This window comes from Galeopterus variegatus, unplaced genomic scaffold (assembly GCF_000696425.1).
Source record: "Galeopterus variegatus unplaced genomic scaffold, G_variegatus-3.0.2 Scaffold4818, whole genome shotgun sequence".
Lineage (NCBI taxonomy): Eukaryota > Metazoa > Chordata > Mammalia > Dermoptera > Cynocephalidae > Galeopterus > Galeopterus variegatus.
Window position 1 is genome coordinate 14,911 of NW_007730929.1, and position 10,342 is coordinate 25,252.

General features: G+C 40.0%; 1 protein-coding gene across 1 annotated transcript in view; it reads left to right on the plus strand.

Moving 5' to 3' along the window:
* Positions 1-10,342, plus strand: part of LOC103603835 (ATP-binding cassette sub-family B member 5-like) — a gene marked incomplete at its 5' end in the record, with an annotated part of 29,945 nt that overhangs the window by 12,920 nt on the left and 6,683 nt on the right. Inside the window, 4 exon segments of the mRNA XM_008588423.1 lie at positions 6,121-6,277; positions 7,514-7,711; positions 9,414-9,576; positions 9,579-9,619. Coding sequence (XP_008586645.1) covers positions 6,121-6,277; positions 7,514-7,711; positions 9,414-9,576; positions 9,579-9,619 — 559 coding nt within the window.

Below are 10,342 nucleotides of genomic sequence, written 5' to 3' on the forward strand. Positions count from 1 at the left end.
ATCTGCTGTTAGTCTGATGAGGATTCCCTTACAGGTGACTTGATGCTTTTCTCTTGCTGGGGTTACAATTCTCCACCTTTGACTTTTTGCTTGTTTGTTGGTTTTTTTGTAGTGACAGGATATACATATATATATAGATATTTTCTTTCTTTTTCTCATGTGTGTATCTGCTCTACCAGTGGGTTTTATTCTTTCTCATGTATTCACCATGGTGATTATCATTCTTTGGATTGCAGATGGAGTACTCCTTTGAGAATTTCTTATAGGACCGTTTTTGTAGTGATTAATTCCTGTAGTGATTAATTAACTTGTTTGTCTGAGAAAGACACTATTTCTCCTTCATTTCTGAAGGATAGCTTTGCTGCATATAGTTTTCTTGGCTGGCAGTTTTTTTCTTTTAGTCCTTTTGAATGTATCATCCCATTCTCTCCTGGCTTGTAAGGTTTCTGTCAAGAAATCTGCTGTTAGTCTGATGAGGATTCCCTTACAGGTGACTTGATGCTTTTCTCTTGATGGGGTTACAATTCTCCACCTTTGACTTTTTGCTTGGTTCTTTTTAAAGATATCTGTCTCTTTGCTGAATTCCTTCTTCATATCCTGGACTGTTTTTCTCATCTTGTTTTATCTGTCTGAATTTTCTTGCATCTCATTGAGTTTCCTTAAGATTATTGTTTGGAATTCCTTTGCACACATTTCATAAGTTTCTATTTTGGGGGGGTCTGGTATTAGAGAATTATTGTATTCCTTTAGGGGTGTCATATGTCCTTGTTTCGTCACATTTCTAGCATTTCTATGTTGATGTCTGATGATCTAGTGGAGCAATTGCTTCTTCTAATACTCTGGAGTAGCTTTTGAGGAGAGAGACTCTCTCTTGTAGATGTACTCTATAGTGACAGTTGGGTAGGGTGTTTTAGGTTTGGTTTCAGGTAGATGAAATAATGTAGGCTTTGTGTGATTTCTTTGTATTCAACATCAGAGTTGTCTGTGGGTGCTTCTGCGGTCTAGATGCCAGGGCACTCGGCACCTCCTTGCTTAAGTGAACGATACTTGGCTGTGTTGCTAGGGTCACGGATGAGGTCTAGAGCTCTTGGGAGAAGCACCAGGGTGCCCTGCTGCCCCTTAGCCGAAGTAGGTGACCCTGGGTAGCAAGGCTTTTTAGAGGAAAAAACCTCTTTTAAAAAAAAACAAGGCGGGCTGGCCCCATGGCTCACTCGGGAGAGTGCAGCGCTGGGAGCGCTGAGTCCACAGGTTCAGATCCTATATGGGGATGGCTGGTGCACTCACTGGCTGAGCGTGGTGCAGACCACACTGTGCCGAGGGTTGCAATCTCCTTACCGGTCCAAAAAAAAAACAAGGCAACATGCATGTCTTATAGTAGAAGCTGTCTCCTTCATCTCTATTATTGTAGAAGTTTCCCTGAAATGAGATTTAAATTAAGGAGGTAATATTTTCATTCTGCTGCCTTGCAGCCAGGGTGTAGAGTCATTTAGAAAATCTGTTGTTCAGGTTCTCATACACATACGTGTAGTTAGTAAAACACTTCCCCTCTCCCTTTGCTAGCCCTGGCAACACTTTAGATTAGTTTCTTCACTATAAACGTACAGATTTTTAGAAATCCAAAATAAGTTTATTTTTTTCTGTCTCATTTAGCATTTGTGCCTTTAGGCTAGTTTCTAGCAGGCTTGCCTTTTGCGATATAGTCCAGAAACCATTCGCGCCCAGCAGAGGTTTCTGTAACTCTCCATACCCACTTCAGAGCCTTCCTCTATCTCTGTGAGTTTCTTCCCCCTTTGCTATACACATTAGCAAGAAGCTAGGTAGAGCAGATAGGTAAGAAAGAATCAAGACGTGACAGCCTTTGGTAATAAAAGCCACAGCTTTGAAAACTGGCTGGGAACCAGAGCCAGGCAGCCATGTGTTTGTGGCCTAGTACCCTTAAAAACCAAACACAGCTGTTGACAGGAAATCAGACTGGACTTTCAATACTAGATGTGGTTATTGGCCAAAAGAGCACCGGACGTAGGTTTTCAAGGAATATTAAATGCTGGTTGATAACTTGAAATAATAAAGGATGGGAAGAAGCAAACTAGGCCTCCACCACCTTTGCTCTAGGAGGCTGGTAGCCCTGGAGGAACTGTGAGTGTCATCATTCTGATTAGGAAAGCAACCGTAGTTAGCCAAACCAAAACAGGAAAATCTTCTTTCCATGTTCACTGCCATGGCAGCCACCCAACTCCTACCTGGCTTCTCCCCAGAGATTATCCGAGGAGAACAAGATAAGGAGGCTAGATCAACCACTGAAGGGATCTAAAGGAGGGAAATCAAGGGAGACCTAGGGCCCTGTGAAGATTCTAAAATGGGACAAGTGGTAACAAAGCCCAACATGTAGGGAAAGGCTGCTCCGGGCAGGTCCCCCGTGCAGGAGAAAACACAGTCTTCAAGAGGTTCACGTCCCAACACTACAGCTGCATAGCTATGTGGTCCTGGGCAAATTGCATGATTTTTTTGAGGTGGAGTCTCCTCATTTGTTAAGTGATAAGAGTTCCTGGTCTGCTTATCCCCTAGGTGATCAAATATCTCATGTATCTGAGGACTTTCTGTAAGATCCAAGTACCAAATAAATGCAAGTTGTTTATTTTCGCTCTCTCAGCTGTTGAAGAAAGGACGTCAGGTGGGAAGAAGAGGATCTCTGGGTCGTTCCTGGATGAGAGGGAAAAGAGTGTGAGCACGGGAATCATTTTAATGGCCACCCACCTCTGTGAGGAATGGTACTCTCATTCTCCCAGGCCAAGATGGAAACTTACTGCATGGGGGCTTCAAAAGCTGTGACTTGACCTGCTGTGCTAATCTATTTCTACGCAAGTATAAGAGCTTATTTTCTAACAAAAAGCATCCCATTCACTTTCAGTTCTGTGAGAGGGATAACAACAGCTGACATTTGTTGAGTACTTACCATGTTCCAGGCACTGTACATTCCTTATGCACTTATTCTCACGACAACCCTGTAAGCTGTAGATATTCTTGTTATCTCCTGTTTGCCAATAAGGAAATAGCAGCACAGAGAAGTTAAGTAACAGTTCCAAGGTCACATAGCTAGTAAAGAAATGGTGGAGTTTGGATGTGATCCCAGTGGTCTGGCTTCAGAGCCACGATACTTCCTTTGAGGGTAAGTCACCAAAAGTCCACAAACTGATATGGGAGCAGGATTCAGGGGAGACAGATCAATCTGAACCAGTAACTATGCATGGTATGCCTGTTTGGATCAATTGTGCTAAAACTAGGATTATTCATTTCTATTCCTTTTTGTGTTCCTAGCCAAAGGATATTTTTAAAATTCCAATATTATCTCAACAGTAGTGATGGGTGAGAGAATTTCCCCATTGCTCAGATATGCTTGAAAGGATCAGTGTAGTGAGGATGCAGTGACAATGGCCCAGGAACCCATGGAGAACCCATAAACCAGCGAGGAAGGGGCGCAACACTGAAGACGCTGGGCTGCTCCTTCCCAGACCTCTTCCTGTTCAATACCCTCCCCACCCCCACAGCTGGCCAACCCAAAGATTTTTGCTATAAATTCAGTACCATCTAAGGATACACTAGAGATGAAATTTCTTCTTCCATGTACAATTTAAGCTTGTGAAAGTTATGGAAATGAAATTTCAGTTTTATTTCATTCCTATTTTACATAATTGTGCTTCAAGAGTTAGTTCAACATGAAAATCATTTCTGAACTGTGGAATGTTTCTTGTAATTTTATTTATAGGCATGAAGAGGATTAAAAGCAATTATTATAGATTAACACTTTGATAAATGTATTTTTAGTGACTAAAATATTTATCATTATACCAAAATATTTCTCTTTATATATCCCAAATGGGTAACGTGCCCCAAGACAAACAGTGGCATGGGAAATTGGCCTCTGTGTATTTCTGGGGTAAACTCTCAGCTTAAATGCCTCCAGGAGTTTTGGCCAGATTTGAAGGATCTGGTCTAACTTATAGCACTCGTTGTTGTACAATCAATACTTGTCGAGTAGAAGTGAATCTCAGTTTAGCTCACTCTAGGTTAAGATGAACTCTGTAGCAGACTAGGTTTCTAGATGTGTGGACACTGGCCTACCTTTATACAGAGCCCATCTGTAGAAAAAATATAAATGTTAGTGTCCCTGACTCAACTCAGATATTCCATCTCCACAAAGTCCATACTTTCCCTCTAGTTTCTTCAATATAACCCCCATCAACATGAACTCCCACCACTTACCTTCCCCTCAACACTCTCACAATAAAGACAATATCAGGACTTTTGTTGGTATCCTCTCCTCTGCTAAAATGTTTCTTTTTGCTCTGTTCTCCATCCTTTGGGTCATTTACCTCCCACAGATACAAGTTCTAAATGGAAGGCCCTTGTCTCCTTCTTGGTAATATTTTCATTTTAAGAAGTACCTAACAAAAACATAGCCTCTGGACACATATGCCTAGTGCTTAAAATTACTTGCATACAGGAAATTTTGGGACCAGCAGATGTTTTGGCACATATCAAATCATAGGAAAAAGCTGTTTTCTCAGTTATTGACTTCTAAGAAGCTTCTATCCTTGTGAGACTAGAATGCAGGTCTCCTAGACTCACAATGCAATTATCTTCCCACCTCCCCTGCTGACTCTTGGATCAGACTGTGGCTCAACTCTGGTCCAGTCTGATATTTTCTTTGCGTTAAAGACAAATTTAAAAAAAAAAACAAACAAACAAACTTCTGATTGTGTTACCTAAACTCACTTCAGATGTTGATAGCTGGGTATCGTGTATTTTGAATGACATTTTGAGCTTTAAACCATTTCTGTAAATATTACAAACAAACAAACTTCTGATTGTGTTACCTAAACTCACTTCAGATGTTTATAGCTGGGTATCGTGTATTTTGAATGACATTTTGAGCTTTAAACCATTTCTGTAAATATTAGTACTAAAAAGGCCTTGACATCACAGAACTAGTGACTACAATAATTTCAGCATCAGACATCCCAGTAGACTGATTGTTTTTATATTTTATACTGTGTTTGATCTTTGTAAAGCCAACAAGATTCAGGATCTGAGGTCCAGGTCACTGAAGAGATTGCATCAACATTCACCCTTTGGAAGGTCCCATCAAGGGAGGAATTCACAAGGAGCCCAGACGTGTTTACCTTGCTGTGATCCAGCACAGCAAACAAGCAACTGTGTTCTGTGATATCTTTTTACTGCCTGATGTTTAAATATTGCCAGTGAAACTTGTCTGGTTTGAGCTGAATTATACTTTTGGCTTTGTTACTGAGACACATTGTTTTTCATTGCAGTACAGTATTTTCAGATCTAAAATGAAATAGAAAATGAGAGGAAAATATTTAACCACGATCATGTGATATACGACAATTCCATGAATATTCTGTATGCTTCCAAACATTATTTGCATACTTACCATTTTATAGTTTATTAAAAAAAATTTATTTATAACATATTTTGAAACTGAAATCATAATCTGTAGCAAACCTAAAAGATCAAAGCTCTTCTTCCAGTCATAGCTAAGGTATATTTTAGTCAGATTTTGTTTGGGGGACCTTAAGAAAGTACAGTCCCCATGCTTTGCTCTCTAAATCGTGTAGCACATCAGGCAGATAACTAGCCATTGGGCTTCAATTATCTGTTCTAACTACATTATATGCAAAAAAAAAAAGAAGAAGAAAAGCCTCACATCATATCTACTGTGTAAATTCAGATCTCACTGTTGGAGACTCATTCTTCCTATTGTCAAATTGAATTCTCTGTCAAAAATCCAAGCAAGCAAGCCTTATATCAAGGTGACTAAGAAGTTTTATACTTACTAGCTAGAGACTTTGATCTCTGTCTCTAATTGGAAGAGAAATTTTTAAGATTACCCCAGCTCCAAAGGTTATTTTGGTATACAGAGCAAGGGGTGATTACCACATGGTAGACAATCAAAAAAGAGATAACTGTTGTTGGGCCTCCGGCATTAGTGGTGCTGTCTGGGCCAGAAGATTATATTCCTGTGTTCACTTTTTCCCTTTACTTTTAGAGCTCTACTATTTTCAAAAGAAGCTAAGATTCAAATGCTTTATATTTTGGTAGAGTTTTTACTGTAATCGCTTGTGGAGCTATGGCCACTGGAGAAACACTTGTTTTTGCACCTGAATATTCCAAAGCTAAATCTAGGGCTGCACATCTCTTTGCTTTGCTGGAAAAGAAACCAACTATAGACAGCTACAGCCAAGAAGGGAAAAAACCAGTAAGCATAACTCAGATTTTAAATGTCCACTTATTAAATAAAGGCATTTTTTGATAACTTTGCAAAAGATAATACTATAGTAAAATAGTACAAAGTTTGTATGAAGTAATGTTATGGCTACAAAGCAGGGGAAGGGCTCTTGTCTTAATCCAATTTTCACCTCTACTACCAAAATATGTATTTTATATTAAAAATATATACTTTTAGTTTTTTTTGCCTAATGCCGTATGAATGTTCTTAAACAAAAGATTGATTCCTATACTGAATATTATTTATACAGCAAAGATTTTAGTCTTGGATGAATATTTGCATTAGGGTTTATTTGGTTTTTTTCTCTAATAATATATGTAAAGTAAATAATGTCCTGCTGCATTAGACACCATTTTTCACAGGAAATATATCTGCAAACATAAGAGGTAAAAAAGGGAATTGTATGTATTAAATTCACCCACAGACACGCACACACACACAAATCCACTTATACCTTCTTAGTTTATGATTATCCTAACAACAAAAATTAATAATACTTAAAATGCAACTGGGAGTATATATGAAGTTTCAAAAGAACCAAAAATCTTATGAACCCAATATGCCCCTATAATATAAAGGGAAAGTTAATCATCATTTAGTGATAGTTCTGGTAAGTTTTTTTAAACATCCCTGGTCTAGATAAGTATTGGTTTACAAATCATCAACCACTGAAGAGACTGAAACATAGAAAACTAAACTTTCTGTCAGGCATCACTGCCAGATAATGATCAATATAAAATGAATATAAATCAGAATTCAAAACGCAATGCACATTCGCTGTAAAACACAGTCCGATTTACAAAAATAACATGCATATGTGAGTTTACGTGTGACATGAGTTTATGAGGGCCCCAGCTCTTCTGAATTAAGCAATAAAGGTCTGTAGAGCACAAACCAAATTTTTAAAAATGCATTTATTCAGAGCAGCTGATCAAACAGGTAATGTACAGAACCAACCGTGTCTGCATAGCAAAGCCAAGGGAAGCTAGTGGGTGAGATAACAAGAAATACAGACGTAGAAATATAAACGAAATCAACAGAAACCAACGTGCAGTAGTCAGCAGTTCTACAGAGATGAACACGATGTTTTAAAATTAATATGGTTGTGAAAACGGGCACAATTTTCAGAAGCACTTAGCCAGTGTGCCACAACATGTCACTATCTAACCAAGTCATTCTTCTGAAGACGTCAACTTCCTTTCACAGGACACATGTGAAGGGAATTTAGAGTTTCAAGAAGTCTCTTTCTTCTATCCGTGTTGCCCAGATGTTTTCATCTTTCGGGACTTATCCCTCATTATTGACAAAGGGAAGATAGTCACATTTGTTGGGAGCAGTGGCTGTGGGAAAAGCACTTCTGTTCAACTTCTGCAGAGATTATATGATGCTGTGAAAGACCAAGTGGTACGACTGAATTTAAATACACTAATCTGGGGGTTAGTGGTGCTATTCTTAAACATTCCCTTGGGCTTAAGTACCCTTAAAGGTTTGAGTAGGGCAAACAATGCAGAAGTTAAAAAAAAAATCTCTATCTCAACTCTTAACTTAACCCTTAACTAATCTCTATCTCAACCAATAACAGAAATGCTGGTTAGGACTTTGAAGTTAAGTACAAATACCCAAAGATTCTTCAACTGTTCAGGCAGCAGAAATTTTGATCGGGTGTTGGAAGACAGGTCTAATGTCAGCATCTTGGCTCCTCATTCTGTCCTGGTGTAAGACAGAGATAACATTTTCCTCCACCTCCTTGCTTCAGGCTTCTGCTGTGACCACTGGCCCACCCCACCCCCAACTGTCAACATCTTATGCATGATTAAAGTTTATTGGAATCAGTCCCATTCACTCCTGTGTCCTAATCTCAAAGATGATGTAATATCTCTCTCCTTTGAACCCAAGGAATGCTTTTCTTGACTGGTACTTATTTTACTATACCTTATATTCTGATTTTTGATTATCCTCTCCTCCCAACCACCACCACTTTACACACACACACACACACACACACACACACACACACACACACAGAGCATCTTGTCCTGCCTCATCCTACCCACGAAAATCTGTAAGCCCCTGAAAGTCAAGGACTGTCACGTTAATTCTCATTCTCCTACAGTTTACAGTGTTTTCTCCATTATAGATTCTCAACAAATACTTAAAAGCAGAGTTGTACAAAATGGTTCCCTCGAACTATGTAGCATGCATATATTTGCACAGAGCACAGCACACTATCTCCTTTGAATTGTCCAGTGGTATCCCACCACAGTTGGAATAAGCCAGAATCCATATCATTGATCAAGGTCCTTTGTGATCTGACCACTGCCTTCCTCTCCTAAAATGTTCTTACTCTGACTTCCTTGCTGGCTCCTTCTCATTATTCATGTCTCAGCCTGGATGTCCCCTCCTTCAGGACTTCTTAGACAGCCCTTAGAAAATAATGCACCTGCCGTCTCACCCCTCCGCAGACCCTCCACACTGCCTCCGTCACTCTATCACGTTACCCTGTCCTCATGGCACTTGCTTTTTCTGAGTTTATTGAGTTGTTAGTATACTTCTTGTCTGCCTCTCCTTGTAGAATATAAACTACAGAAGGTCAAGAGCTTTGTCTTATTTACCACTATTTTACTGGTACCTGGAGAGTCCTCATCAAATCACAGGCATGCTCTTCAAATATAAGTTGAATGTTGTTATATGTCCATGTTGTTAAATATGGCTACATGGCAAATGACTTACCTCTGTATGTGGACTACTGTATCAATCCAACTGGGTTTTAATAAGGTGGAGGTCCTATTATAGTGGAGGGAACAGTTGGTCATTTTCCATCTGACTTCAGTACAGAGCACCAGGGTTTACTCCAGACTCTGGGCGGGTCTCTGGGAAATGTGACTATTTCTAGAAATGTCAGGTGAGTTTAGGAGTCGGCATTTTAGTGCATGCAGTTTGCTTCTATATAACATATGATTTATGAGCCTTCCTTGGGTGACATTATACTTTGAAATAGCTTGGATTCCTAACCTTGTTATGATTTATATAGGCTTAAATACGGTGTACTGTAACATGATAGAGTTGTCAGATCTTAACATACCATTTTCTGTTCTGCTTCTGGCAGCTACTTGATGGTGTAGATGTGAAAGAACTGAACGTACAGTGGCTCCATTCCCAGATAGCAATCGTTTCTCAAGAGCCTGTGCTCTTCAACTGCAGCATAGCCCAGAACATCGCCTATGGTGATAACAGCCGTGCGGTTCCATTAGATGAGATCAAGGAAGTAGCAAGGCAGCAAATATCCATTCTTTTATTGAAGGTCTCCCTGAGGTAAGAAAATATCTGAAATCTTGAATTACAAACATGCCAAGGAAGCCTAGTTACCGGGCCTGTGTGGTTTTGTTTTTATGTAATCTCTGGATTATACAATTTATTTATTGCCAGCATCTAACATAAAGTTGGATGTAAAAAGCAAAGTTTGAAATTTTCATGGGACTGTTTTGCCAAGATCAAAATGTACCAATATTCTCTGGATTAGCTTTCCTGTCCTGGTTCTCCACCTTCTGTCCATCTACACTCCACCTTGTCCATACCACCATCACCCTCCTCTGCACCACTGCAGTAGCCCCTCAGTCTGCCTTCCAGTCTTGCCACTTTATAAGTCTTCTTCCTCACAGCAACCAAAGGTACCATTTAAAAACTTAAACTAGATCATATCCCTCCCCTGCTTACGATGACCTCCTGGCTCCCTTTGCACTAAGGAGGAGGTGCAGACCCTCATGTGGTGGACACAGCTCTCTAAGGTCTGTTTTGCTGCCCCTCCAGCCCCACCATTGCTACCTGCTCACTCCACTGCAGCCGGGCTGGCCTCCGTTCCATCTCCTGAACACGCCAACCTGTTCCCCACCTGAGCACATTTACATTTGCTGTTTCTGCAGCCTGGACCTCCCTTCCTCTGGCTTTTTACATGGCCAGCTCCTGAACTTTCAAGCCCTTTCAATTGTCACCTTTGCAGAGGTCTTCCCTGGCCACCCTACCTAAAAGAGTCCCCAC